The 14,824-nt window shown below is 36.0% G+C and overlaps 1 protein-coding gene across 3 annotated transcripts in view; it reads left to right on the forward strand.

The window, feature by feature from the left end:
• The window catches only part of DGKB (diacylglycerol kinase beta), a 780,654-nt gene that overhangs the window by 746,496 nt on the left and 19,334 nt on the right, over window positions 1-14,824 (forward strand). For all 3 annotated transcript variants that reach the window (XM_017889062.1, XM_017889064.1, XM_017889063.1), the window contains 2 exons: window positions 329-449; window positions 1,566-1,626. In XM_017889062.1, the coding sequence (XP_017744551.1) occupies window positions 329-449; window positions 1,566-1,626 (182 nt within the window). The remainder of the gene's footprint in view (window positions 1-328; window positions 450-1,565; window positions 1,627-14,824) is intronic.

A 14,824-nucleotide genomic window follows, 5' to 3' on the forward strand; every position in this document is an offset into this window, starting at 1 on the left:
CATGTGGAATAACATTAAGTTTGTTGATGTTAAAAACTACTGGTTTTTTTTTTTTTTTTTTTTTTTTTAGTATTATTTGGCTCAGAATCTGTGTTTCCCATTTTGTTTTAGAATAAGCTGACAGTAAATCATTTCCCACAGAACCTCAAGGTTTAGTTAAACTGAGAGTTATAAAAGTAGGCCATCTTTTTATTACTTTAAGTTTCTAAGACAAGTTTTCTTTGTGAAGTGGCTGTTATGTGTTTAAAATCTCCGTAATATCAAATGGCATTAAATTGTGGATATATGTATACACATTGCAACTTAAAAGGCATCTACTTTCTTTCAGATCTCAGTGACCAGCTGCTGGAGGTGGTCGGCTTGGAAGGAGCCATGGAGATGGGTCAAATATACACAGGCCTGAAAAGTGCTGGCCGGCGGCTGGCTCAATGCTCCTGTGTGGTCATCAGGTAGTTCTCCTTCTGTAATTGACAAAGGAGTTTGATATGGCATAGCCTCAAACTAATTAAAAGTATGTAGAACTCTCATAGTAACATTGTTGTCTTTGGGTTCCAAATAATCAGTGACTAATACTGATATATTTCAGAATAATGGACATAGGCAGATTGTATAAAATATTGGTTAGCTATTACTTATCTGGTTTGTTGGAATCTAATTCTCTCTTGTTGACTACCATGGACACATTGATGCATGAATTCAAATATGCAAATTTTATGGTTGATACTCACATTAGTCTACTGAAGCACTAAAGTATTTACTGGGCAAATTATCTAATGAAAATAATGACAAGACACCATTGACTTAAATTCTTTCAAGGATTAAAGTGCTGCATTAAGATTTTATGTATGTTTTAAATTTTAACTTTTTCAAGCATTTTTTTCTCCAAAATTTCACCTGCAGAAAAAAAAAAAAAAAGAGGCCTTTTGTTGCCCAGGCTAAAGTGCAGTGGCACGATCATGGCTCACTGCAACCCCCACCTTCCAGTTTCAAGGATTCTTCTGCCTCATCCTCCCACAAAGCTGGGATTACAGGCACCCACCACCACACCTGGCTAATTTTTGTATTTTTAGTAGAGATGGGGTTTCATCATGTTGGTCAGGCTGGTTTCAAACTCCTGACCTCGTGATCTGCCCAGGTGAAACCACGGATTGTAACACAGACATAACTGATATTATTTATCTGAAAGTATTGGTGCTGGAAAATCTGAGACATCAAACACCTTTCTCCCAGTTTGCAATGTAGGGTTATAAAAACAAGGCATCTCTTTTGGCTGTAGAAATTCTGATCGTGTCATTAAACATAAATCCTGAAATTTTTCTTTTGACATCCAGAATTTTTTTTAATATCACTACATTTAACAGGAAACTCATAATATTCCTATGACTAAGGTACTTTTCAGGGGATTTATTAATAGTGGAGCATTGAAACTCCTTTCATAGGAGATAAATTTAGAGCCCAACTATTACCATATTTGCCTTCCCTGGTCTCATCATCTTATATCTCACATATAGTCTGTAATATAAAGTATTTCCTTGCTATACTTAAAATGAAATATTTTCCCCCAGGACTAGCAAGTCTCTGCCAATGCAAATTGATGGGGAGCCATGGATGCAGACCCCATGCACAGTGAGTACAGAATAGTTGATATGCTATGTCAATCTCCGTTTTTCTTTCCTCTTTGACTAATCACAATAACTGATTTTTTTCTTTATGTCTTTTCAACTTATCACCAAATAGTCCTTTTGTTGTTGTTGTTATTTTCGTGTCAGAGCCACTGCATTTAGGTTTTAGACATTATATACCCTTGGCAATGATTTAGCTCTTGAATGTTTGTGTTAGCCTAAGTATAAATAGATCTTTTACATAGATCAATTATAAACCATCAATCAATTATAAACTCTGGAGCTAAACAAAATATTAATAAAAGTTTATCTTAAACATTTTTGTGTTTATTTCAGAGCACATTATGAGAATATTATTTACGAGAACTGCAAACATAAGCTTACATGTGAATTTATTTCTCAGCTATTCTATTGCCTCCATTTGGGGGATTTGAGGGCTTTCTTCTCCATAAGAAAAAAAATTCTCTCCAGTTTCTACCATAGTTGTGTTTTCCAGATTGAGCTATTAGTTAAGTCAGACATTTCACCCCTCTCAAAAAAATTCAGTTTTTATTTGCATAGTGAATATTTTATTGCATTTCAAAAACAGGCTAGGAACTGCTTTTGGCACTGGGAGTAGAAACATGAACAAGACTAACAATGTAATTTCCTTCAAGTTTCTTACATTCCAATAATAGGGGGCCAGATAAATAAACAAATATTTGATAAGTATAACTTCAGGCTGCGAGAGTTATTAAAAAATAAGGTGAAATGATGAAGAGAAACTGGATTAGGTGTGGAGAATACTACTTGATATAAGGGAGACCTCCTTGTAAGGACACAGCCGAAAGCTCAGTATAAAATACAAAAAAAAAAAAAAAAATTAGCTGGACTTGTTGGCGCACACTTGTAGTCCCAGCTACTCAGGAGGCTGAGGCAGGAGAATCACTTGAACCCAGGAGGTGGAGGTTGCAATGAGCTGAGATCATGCCATTGCACTTCAGACTGGGTGACAGAGTGAAATTCCATCTAAAAAAAAAAAAAAGACACTAAGGAAGGTGGTGCGACCAAAGCTTCTAGAATTAGGGGAGAATGGTAAGAGGCTAAGTAGAAAAGGTAGACAGAGAACAAATAATGTAGAAAAAATGATGGTAAAGAGATAAGTTTTGATTCTAAGTACAATAGGAAACTACTGAAAACTTTAAGCATCATCTGGTTTACATGTTTTTAAGTTCACATTGGCTGCTCTGTGGAGGATTGATTATACTGAGCAGCAACGGAGAGATGGATCTATGCTAGTACTCTGGGCTTGGGCAAGGATGGCAGCAGGGAAGTAAAATGAAAGTGGATGAATTTAAGCTATATTCCAGAACTAGAACAGGAAAAATTTATTAATGAGTTCCTGGGGATGCAGGAGGTGGAGGAAAGGGCTGAATTGAAGTTAACTCTTACCTAAGTATGATAGTGTCATTTACTCAGTAGTTAAAGTTCGGAGAGAAACTGGCTAGAGGGCAACAGGGGAAGATCTTAATCTTGCACAAGCATTGTGTTGAATGCTTGTGTTATATGTGAGTATTTATTAAATATTCACATAAATTCTAAATAATGAAGCCACCATTTTTTAGATGGAGAAAATACAAGTCCTGGGAGGTTAAATAGCATACTCACGGTCAGGTATGAAGTAGATGTGGAAGTAAAATCCAAGACTCTTTAATTAAAGCCCATTCTCTCAACCACTAGTGTAAACAACTTTAGCTACAGATTTCAAACAGCACAGATTAGCATGTAAGAAGGAATTTTTCATTTTGCCTTTGTAATGGTGTTACTCTAAAGCTATTGGCTCAAACTTTGTGTATAACACATAAACATAACTTCTTGTTTGTTTCTGGTGTATTCTTTTAGCTACCTGAACACTTCATCTTTTTCCTCCCTTCACCAGTATGTGTACATATACATCTTTTTTGTAATCGTTCACTCTCCAAATGGCACTTCTAAATTCACATTATTCTATTCACATGGATGCTTAAAATGTTGTTGTTAGTGAAGGTGATCATTAACATCATTAATGATGGTGATAGTTATAGTGATGATAAACGTAGTAGTGATGGTGGTGATGGTATTGCAGGGGGGTGATGGTTATGATGGTGTTGGGGTAGTAGTGGCTATTGTAATGACGGAAATAGTGGTAAAACTGTGGTGATGGTGGTGATGGTAGTTGCAATGGTGACAGTTGTAATGCAAGATAGTAGTGGTTGGTAGTGGTGTTGTTTTTAATGAAAAGTCACTTTTCATCAGCCTTGGTAACAAAAGAATAAGTAAATCAAAGAAAATAAAACCAGCTAGCTTCCATGAATACTCTTTGTATTATTTTGGACACTTCTCATGAGAAGAGGCATTTAGCCTCTTCTTATGCCGTGTTTTGAGTCAAGAAGCGGTCACAGCTATGATAATATCTAATATTTATTAAGTCCTTAGAATGTCCTGTACATACAGTTGGAGACACTTGACCTATGTTGATGCATTTAATCCTCACAAAAATTCTATGGTTAGCCTTATTTTATGGATGAAATAACTGAGGAAGACAAAGGTTAAATAGTTCATCTAATTCTACACAGTTAATAAATAGCAGAGTAGAAATGGAAACCCAGGTAGTCTGGCTCTAGCATCTGCACGCTTCATCTCTGCTCCTCATTGGGAAGTTCAACACAAAATGGCCCCAGGGCATGCTGGAGATCTCCATCCAGAGTGTGTGACCTTTGGTAAATGACGGACTACCTTTCTCTCTGACTACCTTTCAAGCTTCTCCCGCTTGAAAATCTCTGCCTATTGAAATTTAATTAATGTGCTAGGATAATTTAAGCTTGTTTAACACAAGTACTTTTAACACTATTTTGTTAATTTTTATTTCAATAAGTAATAAGACATTCATTTCACCTGTTAACTATCATGATTTACAATTGTTAAATTAATAATTTTATATAACTTATATTGAATTTTCTTCCCTTGTAAACTCACTTATTCATTTAAAACATTTATTGCAGCTTACAGTAGACCAAGAATCATAGTAGACTATGGCTCATTATTATGATTTTACATTCTGGCATACTCTACTTTTCCTAGAGCCACATGCGGTTCTGAACTTTAAATTTCACTGTAATTGAAGAGAATATTTAGTATTCATAACATTGGTATGGTTAACTATGGAGCATTTTTGCTTCAACTGAATAACCCAATATTTTTCTTACAGAACATAAGAATGCTGCAATGTTAAAATTCTCTGCTGAATTTAAATATCTGTAAGCTGATATTCAATTTATGAAGGAATTGCTCTAGACATAACTTTAGAGGAGAACAGAAGTTCTGTTTTTTCTTTAGTAGAATATATAAAGTAGAAATATCAATTAATGCTTTCTTAAAAATCAAGATAATACAAGTTTTGGAGTTGGTAGGTAGTGATGATGACACAACAATATGATTGTACTTGGTGCCATTGAACTGCACGCTTAAAAATGTAAGTTAAAATGGTGAATTTTATGTTGTGTATATTTTGGCACACTAAAAAAGTCACTGAGAAAAAAATTAATGTAAGATTTATTTATAAATTTCACTGATTGAGTTCAAAGATTAGGAAAAGAAAAAAACCAAAGAGCTTAATACTAACTCTTCAAATACGCACTTGGTAATTATTTTTAGGACCATCTAGATTCTGTCACTGTAAAGCCATCAACGTTAATTTTTTAAGTGCTCCTGTATTAATTGTTTTGTAATAGTCACTGAGTTAACACAATTATTTTATCCATATAACTATTGCTTGTGATAATAAGCATATCAAACTGAAGACAATATTAATTCTAGAAGAGTGTATATTGAAAATCGTTTTAGAAGAGCTGTCTTTAGGCCAGACTCCAGAGCCTATTTTATTCTTTCTTCTTCCTCCTCCATCCTTCCTCCTGAGCACATAGAACATATGATTCTATAGTCAATATGTTCTTATAAAGGGAAGAAGAAAGAGCAGCTTGGGGTGGAGGGTAGAGGGAATAGAGTGGTAGGATAAGACAGGACATAGACTAGGTAAGATTTTAGTTTGTATCTGTACAACCAGCACCCCTTCACTACCCATTTATTTTAAGTGATACATGACCAGTAAAGTTTAAGTGAGAAGCGACTATTCAAAGTCTCAGGAACCTCAAATGTATTACAACTAAAATGGACTCATCATTTGCCTCGCGACATCTCTCCTTCCCCAAATGAGGTCTTCTCACATCCTAGATCTGCGATTCTTCCCTATATCATACTGAGATAGTGAAACCATTGAAACACCTGGTGTTTCCTAAGCTAGAAATCTGAAAGTCATCCTGTACCTCTCTCTATACCCTCAAATCCAATTTACATGTCCATATAATGATATGACCTATTTCTGGAATCTTTTCCTTTCTTTCTCTCCCTACTAACCACTGTCTTAGATTTGGTCCAATTCATTTCTCTCTCATTCCTGGTAAAATCACATCAATATTTCCCTATCTCAATTTTTGTTCCAATTAAGTCCATGCTTCACATTTCTATCAGAATGGTCACTATAAAATATGAATCTCACCGTGGCACTCTTCTACTTAAAATATCCTTTAGTTACTTTCTGTGTGATAAAATGTAGTTTGAGCGAGGATTCCTGTTTTACCAACATAATCTCTTACTTTTAAAAGTCTTTTCTTTTGTCCAAACAAATTTTTCCTCTTCTTTAGTTTGGTAACCAACTCATCTTTTGAGACTCATTCCTTGCTGTCCCTGCTCCATAAATCCTTCCCTGAGCATGACCCCTCCTTCCACTTCTCCACTCCTTTTTCTCCAAATAGCCTAAAAGCTCAGCCTCAGTGTTTCACATTTTTATCAAAACAATAACAACATTACGATGGAATTCTCAGTTATATGTCCAGTTCCTTTTAGACACAAGCTCCCCGAGATCATGGACCATGATTTGGATCATCTTGGTAGCCCCAGAGCATAGCACTGTGCCTCACACATAATTATATTGCCAATACCAAATGCACTTTGAATTTGCAAATTTCTGAAATACTTCTTGGGGTAGTATAGCATTTTTTAAAAGTGTTTTTCTACTAAATCTTCTTTCACTGAACATAATGTAGGTTGGCTAGCAATTCATTCACATATTTTTATATATAAATACATGTAAAAGTTATTTTGAGTTATCTTTATTCATTATATTCTCAAAGCAAAGACTTTGAATGTATCACAGAAGAAATTCTTTCTCAATCTCAAAAGATTTAATCCTTCTATTTCCTGTATGGTATGGTTAAACTTCTTTGGGCCACTTCCCGCTGGATTATCAATTATATATTGCTTTTGCACATTCAAAAAGCTGCATTCTGTTAATTATTTGAAATATTAATAGGCATGTATTATTACTCATGACACATTTATGAAAAGTAATGCCAACAAGATTTTAATGCAAAATTACTCTGGGTTTCTTGTTTATGATGAAGACAGAAAAAACTCCTGAAACTTCCTTCCATGTGGTAGAGAACGGAAACGAAATCATGAACAGATTACACATTAAATAGTGAAATGATCACTGGTAGACTAAGAAGACTCTACAGAGTGATAGCTGAGCCCATGGCAACTTCTAGAAAACATTTATGTATGTCTTAACCCTTCTTTGCCTTTTTTCTGTACTTTCCCTGGCATAATACCTCTTAAGATCTTAAACCTGTTTGCCCAATCTTAGCTTACAACTACTTTCAATGTGCAATTGAGCCCTAACCTGGTGTGGAACCAATACCCACCAAGCCTGGTAGTCTTGCTGCCTTAGGTATGATCTTTTCAAATCCTGGATACCCTATGAGCACCTGCCTCCTGCTGCCCAGATTTCTACTGTGTGACCCATTCCATGAGATGCTGTTTTCTGACTTGACTGCCGGTTCCCCTCCCTGGCACTAGCACCTCCTTGACTTGGACACTGACTACTTGCTTTGCCTTTGTTTGCATCCTCTACTAGGAAGACTTGGTCCTTTTTCTATTGCCCTAGCCACTGCAGTTATCTAGACTTCATTTTGACACTTGTTGTCACACTTTCCACCATAACTTTAAAATACAAACTATTTAAAAAGAAAAACAGTATTCTGGAGCTTATTACATTTTTTGTTTATGTGGTTGTTTTTTCAATTTGTTAAAATGATCATAATACTAAAGTGTTAGTTACTGTTTAATCACTTGCTAAATACACAATAGTCTCAGGCCATTAAGATATAAAGTAAAAGGTTGCATAAATTTAAGTTTTTCAAGACCCAGCAAGTTAATATCAACTAGACAAAGGTTGCTGGATTTTTCAAGACATAAGAACAGCCTGGAGATATTTGTAGTAAAACCCTGGTGACAATGCCTAGATATAACTTTTACCTTGCTTACCATGTACCAGTTTCTGTTGTATGCGTACATGTTTATTACTTATTTAATCCCCATAGCAACCCTAAGATGTCAGTAAAGTTATTATAATCCCCATATTATAAATTTAAGAAAAACCTAAAGCCAGAGAAGTCAAGTAACTTTCCCAAGGCCACACAGCAAAAGGCAGAAATAGGCCATTGGGTTTTAATATCTTAATTATGATGCTTTGCTACCTCACTCAGTCACTCTTCAGAGGCTTAATGTATTATTATTTTTTTTTAAGATGAAGTTTCTTTCTTGTTGCCCAGGCTAGAGTGCAATGGCGCTATCTCGGCTCACTGCAACCTCCACCTCCTAGGTTCAAAGGATTCTCCTGCCTCAGTCTCCCGAGTAGCTGGGATTACAGGCATGTGCCACCATGCCTGGCTAGTTTTGCATTTTTAGTAGAGACGGGGTTTCTCCATGCTGGTCAGGCTGGTCTTGAACTCCCAATCTCAGGTGATCCACCCGCCTCGGCTGCCCAAAATGCTGGGATTACAGGTGTGAGCCACGGCACCCAGCTGCCTTAATGTAACTCTAATACTAATAATCAATTACAACTCTATCATTTAAAACAGAAAATCCCTTTTCATCTTATTTATATTATTCATTTTTATGTAATGCATATTTTGCTTTCCAATGCAGCCAAAGCTATCCATCGTATTGTTGCCAGAATTACTGCTGACCAGCACAGCTATGATTATCTTACTCCCTTGATCTCAAAGTTCAATGCCTCCTCATTTTACATAGAAAAAAGTTCAGAATCTTTGTCATGACATTAAATTATTTTCCCAAGGCCGGCAACAGACTGCCATGCCTCATAGGAACCATTTCCCAGAGGTTTACCATGCATAGTACTTCCTTTTTTGCCTCAAATCCTTACCCTCTATTTTGTGCTTTAGAAATAGATTCATTCTTCTGGTCTCCAGGCAGGCTACCTCCAAATCTGAGGCTTCTTTCAGTAGTTATCTAGGACCCATGGTTTGAATTTCTTTCATCTAGTCTTACCTATGGTTTATTAATTTCATATACTTAATTTTTCCCTTTTACTCAGATTGCCTGAATTAATTATTCTGTCCTATTGGGATATATGTATTTTTATAAGTTACTTCAAAATCTTTCTGGAAGGCAATGAGATATAAATACATACATACTAAAAATAAAATAAAATCTCTTCCTTCAATGCCAAGCTTAGAAGCAATTTCCTCATGAAGCCTTTTTAACTTCCCATCTGTCAGAAATATTTGCCTGATCCTTTGTACTCCTGTGACTGTGTTGATATCTTCTTAACAGCATTCCAATTCACAGACTTGTATTTCGGCTACGCATGCCTGCGTCCAGCTCTTCTGACTTAATTGTAAGCATTTTTAAATTTTATCTTTAATTCCCCTTCATACTTTGCAAATGTCTTTTTACATAGTGCAATTTCTGATAAGAAATTCATAGTCGTTTGAATCATTGCTTCGCAATATGTAATACGTCATTTTTCTTAGGCTGCTTTCAAGATTTTTTTCTTTGTCTTTAGTTTTCAGCTTTTTGACTTTGATGAGTCTGGGCATGGGTTTCTTTGAGCCTATCTTGTTTTAGTTTCACTGAGCTTCATGAATCTGTAGCTGTATGTTTTGCCAAATCGGCACATCTCCAGCCATTATTTCTTCAAATATTGACTTCTACACCACATACGCTCTCCTCTCCTTCTAAAACTCTGATGACATGTGTTAAGCACTTTATGTATTGTCTCATAGATCTTTGAGTCTGTTCATTTTTTATTTCCTTCTATATTTTCTGTTGTTTACATTGGATATCTATTCACCTGTATTTGAATTCACTGACATTTTTCTCTTATATCTCTATTCTGTTGTTGAGTTATTTCAGTTATATTTTATGTTGTTCATTGTATTTTTCAGTTTTAAAATTTCCAATGATTCATTTTTAAAATATTTTCTGTTTCTCAGTTCAGGCTCTCTGTCTTTCATTTCATTTCATTTCATTTCAAGAGTATCTGCCATTACTTCTTAGAGCATGGTTATAATACCTGTTAAGTCTTTGTTTGTTAATTCCAATAATTGTATCATCTCAGGGTTTGCATCATTGACTATATTTCCCCTTGTGGGTTTTTGAGACTTTTCTGTGGTTCATATCTTGAGAAACTTTTTATTATATTCTGAACATTTTAATATTGTCTTATGAGACTCTAGGTATTTTCAATTTCCACAGGAAATGTTAATTTATTGTTGTTGCTGTTATTATTTTAGCAGGTAGTTGACTCTGTTAGGTTCAGGTTACAAAAGCTGATCTATCTTCTGTGAGCTGTGGTTCCAATATTTTTGGTTTTCAAAGTGTTTGCAATGTTATTTAGATGTATCTTACTTGTAAAAGATCCATATGCCTGTCTGAAAACTTGGTGGTGATATAACCCCAAATGCAGTTCTCAAAGTCATCAGTATGTTTGTTAAGGTCAAATCTATGCATACACAACTCAGGTGTAAACTCAGGTGATCAAACACAACTTTGTAGGATAGCCTCCTCAAGCCACCTCCTCTCCGTGATCTCTCTGATTTTATTTTTTTTTACTCCCAGGACTCTCATATTGTTTCTCTGACTAGGAATCCAAGGCTTTTGTTTCCTTGCTTTGTCATATATTTCTTGAATTAGCATCTGCCTCCAGAGCTCTGTGATAAAGGAATAGAGAGAGGAAAAAGGAGTAGGAATGCCCCATGCTTTGGAAACATAGTTTCTCTAGTCAGAGAAAAGATGTCTCCTCCATTGGAGTTTTAATTACCTTCCACTACTGTGGAATTGCCAGAGGACTGGGATGGAAATGATTAACAGAACTTTTTTTTTTTTTTTTTTTTTTTTTTTTTTTTTTTTTGAGATAGAGTCTCATTCTGTCACCCAGGCTGGAGTGCAGTGGCATGAAGTTGACTCACTGCAACCTCCGCCTCCCAGGTTCAAGTGATTCTCGTGCCTCAGCCTCCCTAGTAGTTGGGACTATAGGCACACACCACCATGCCCAGCTAATTTTTTGTTTTTCTAGTAGAGACGGGTTTTCACCGTTTTAGCCAGGATGGTCTCAGAATCCTGAGATCAGGCAATCTGCCTGCCTTGGCCTCCCAAAATTCTAGGATTACAGGCATGAGCCACCTACCACATCTGGCCTGGATTAACAGAATATTTTTCCCATTCACTCTGATCTGTAGGGTCCTTCTTTCTTATTTTTGTACCAGTAGGACAGGGTTTTTCTTGGCACTTTCTATGTGTACCTGGTGTACAATTCCGGTTTTTTGGTCTGCTTTTAAGTCCAGGTCAGGAGATGCAAGAGGAGAGAAAAAAACTAAACACTAAAAATTCATCACTGGTTTGATGGCACTTCACGTTCTGGTGTTTTCCCCCAATTTGCCTTTTATTATTTTCTTTTCAGCAACTTCAGATATCTGCTACATGTGTTCTGCCCATGGTTTATAGTTGTACTCAGTGGGAGAGAGAGAGTGAAGAGTGCTTACTTCTTCTTAACTGAAATTGGAACCCACACCCCACCCCATTAGATTTTCTTGTCTATGGCTATTTTGGGATCTGGCTAAATTCTCTCCATCAGATTGGCATATTATTAGCTAGATGTACTTACATGCTGACTTGGAGATTTCACAGATTATTCCCCATTTTCATATTCCTCACAAAAATTCTAAATAAGTCTAATAAAAGGCCTAAACCTTGAATCTTAAAACATACGCAATTTGAGAAAACATCACTGATATTTTTTCTGCTCTTGTGCCCTATATTTAAGCAGTTTGAGACAGCGTTTACCTTGTTGAGAGAAAATAATTGACCAAAAAACTTAGTTGTTTTTACTCACTTATAAGATTAAGGTTTTAGGTATTTCTATAGGCTAGTAATGATATGGATGACCACACGAGATTTTCTTTTTTAAATTACATTGTAGGCAAACACATTTTAGGACCATTCCAAGTAAGTTATCTGTTAGTATGGGAGACTTTTAGACTGTACGGATGAGGTTCGGTGAATGTCCAAAGTCATGAAGCAAAGAGTTATACAACTGAGACTGTTCCTAACTTTACTTATTCCTGAAAGTGTGATCAGTTCATTAAACTTGTTTGCCTAAGGATAAAGGGTTCAGAAAGGAAGAAACACCATGCTTCTGAGGCTTTCTGAAATGCGCAGCGATGAATAAAGGAGCACATACGTAAAACAGAGAGTAGTCCAATGAGACTCCTTTATATTTTGGCTTTCTTTAGCAGTTCCACACTTAGCAAACACAGCCTAGGGCATCTACACGAAGAAGTAACATAAACCATTATAAGAAGAGAATGTTTTAATGGTCCTTTCAAAGGCCCATTCGAAATTGAATATCATGAAAATCCTTTCTATTTCAAATACCATTTAAATGAGCACTTCACATAATATATACTGGAAAAATAATGGAATCCATTGATCACTTTTCCCATAGTCTATGTGCTTATATCTTAATTTTTAGTTCAAGAAACAATAAGTATTTTTTAATTTAACTTGGGGATTGGACTATGTTTCTTGACTAGAAGCTTCTAAAGCCTAAATATAAACAGTACATGAGAAAAGATTTATAGCAGGAATAGGACAAATTTGAGAAATTAAAAAATAGCTAGAATTCACTTTTTTTTTTGTGATAGGTGGATCTCCTTTTACCTACTACATAAATTAACTAATCACAGACCAGAAGACTGGAAACAAATTGGTAAGTTATACAAACTTACCACTCTCTTAGTACAGAATCTCAGCCATTTTATTAAAACTTCTGTTTACCAGATTTTTATTTAAAACCTATTCTAGGTTCTACTATTTTAAAAGTTAGTTTGAGAAAGTTGGCATATGCAACTGAAATAGTCAACTTTGCTAGCACTTTAACAGAAATTCAGTGTAGTCTGAGGTTAAAATATTTTCACTCCTTGAAAATAATGTTTTCTGGGATATGGGTAAGGAAGGAGGGGAAAAACTGCTTAGGAAGATTACTATCCAAAGGGGTAGAAAATAGAAACGAGGGCTGGAATCCGTGATCGTGTCTTTGCTTTTACAGTGACTTCTGGACTTTGGGGAGTTAATATTTTTCTTGGAATTATTTTCCTAGTCCTAAAACCTGCTACTTACAAGTCACAAAGAAGTATTGAATGGTTGTTGAAAACTACCATATATCACATTTAGTGATATTAAGAAATCATTAATTAATTTCTGGTATATATTAAGTATTGTTATATTTAATAATACATCTGAATTTTCTTCTTTTTCACAATTTAGACTAACTTCCCTGTAATCCCCAATTATACCTCCCCAAAAAGTTAAACCCATGTTATGCTACAGTGGGACAATATTTGACATCTTTGAAATTTTGCCAAAGTGTTACAGAAAATGTATCAACATCATTATTGTTTCCTCATTATCATTTACAGTTAAACTGTTATTAAAGAAAGACCTTGTTTTATCATAATATTTAACTTTCATAATTACATACAAAGAAAATTATGTTAAAACTTATCTAGAATAGACGCACTGAAAATAGTGCTCTGAAATAGTGCAATGAAGGCTATCCGCATAGTTACATAACTCTTGAATCTCCCAAGGCCCTTGCATTAAATTGTTTCACTTTAAATTTCATTAAATAATTATTAATGTACAAGTTTCATTATCTGGATAGTAGCCTTGTTTTGAAAATGTGAAAAGAATATTATTTTCTCTTTTTTTTTTCTTTCTTTTTTTTTTGAGACGGAGAGTCTCGCTTTGTCACCCAGGCTGGAGTGCAGTGGCGCCATCTCGGCTCACTGCAAGCTCCGCCTCCCGGGTTCAGGCCATTCTCCTGCCTCAGCCTCCAAGTAGCTGGGACTACCGGCGCCCGCCACCTCGCCCGGCTAATTTTTTGTATTTTTAGTAGAGAAGGGGTTTCACCGTGTTAGCCAGGATGGTCTCAATATCCTGACCTCGTGATCCGCCCGTCTCGGCCTCCCAAAGTCCTGGGATTACAGGCCTGAGCCACCGCTCCTGGAGAAGAATATTATTTTCTAATTAAAAGTTGCACAGCAATTGTAACTTAATACTTGCTGACTTGGTAGACACACCATTTTTAAAGAATCTTAAGTTGCTGTAATGGCTTATTTTACCAAGGTGGGAGGCAAACTCAGCAGAAGAACATGTGTCTCTTTAGTGATGAAAGACAAAGAAAAAGAGTAACCCATAAGTAATCAGTAAGAAAATGCTTTAACAGGTAGGTGTAGATAATATTTTCCTGATGTACCTAGAAACTGCATTTTGCCCAATATTTAAATACTATAGATATCTGTTAAAGAAATAAATACTGCAGTTTGTTTTTTTATTGTTGTGGTGGTGGGGGGGTTTTGTTTTTGTTTTGTTTTGTTTTGTTTGAGATGGAGTTTCTCTCTTTTTGCCCAGGCTGGTGTGCAATGGCATGATCTCGGCTCACTGCAACCTCTGCCTCCCAGGTTCAAGCGATTCTCCTGCCTCAGCCTCCTGGGTAGCTGAGATGACAGGAGCTCGCCACCATGCCCAGCTAATTTTTGTATTTTTAGTAGAGACAGGGCTTCACTATATTGGTCAGGCTGGTCTGGAATTCCTGACCTCAGGCGATCTGCCTGCCTCGGCCTCCCCCAAAGTGCTGGGATTACAGGCGTGAGCCACTGCATCCGGCCAGTTTATTTAATAAGCCTAAATGTTGATATTTTGAAGAGAGAGAAAATTAAGTCTTCTGCCCCCTTGAAACACACTGGCGTGAGCAGACTGCTGTT

Source organism: Rhinopithecus bieti, unplaced genomic scaffold (assembly GCF_001698545.2).
Source record: "Rhinopithecus bieti isolate Rb0 unplaced genomic scaffold, ASM169854v2 scaffold_16834, whole genome shotgun sequence".
Lineage (NCBI taxonomy): Eukaryota > Metazoa > Chordata > Mammalia > Primates > Cercopithecidae > Rhinopithecus > Rhinopithecus bieti.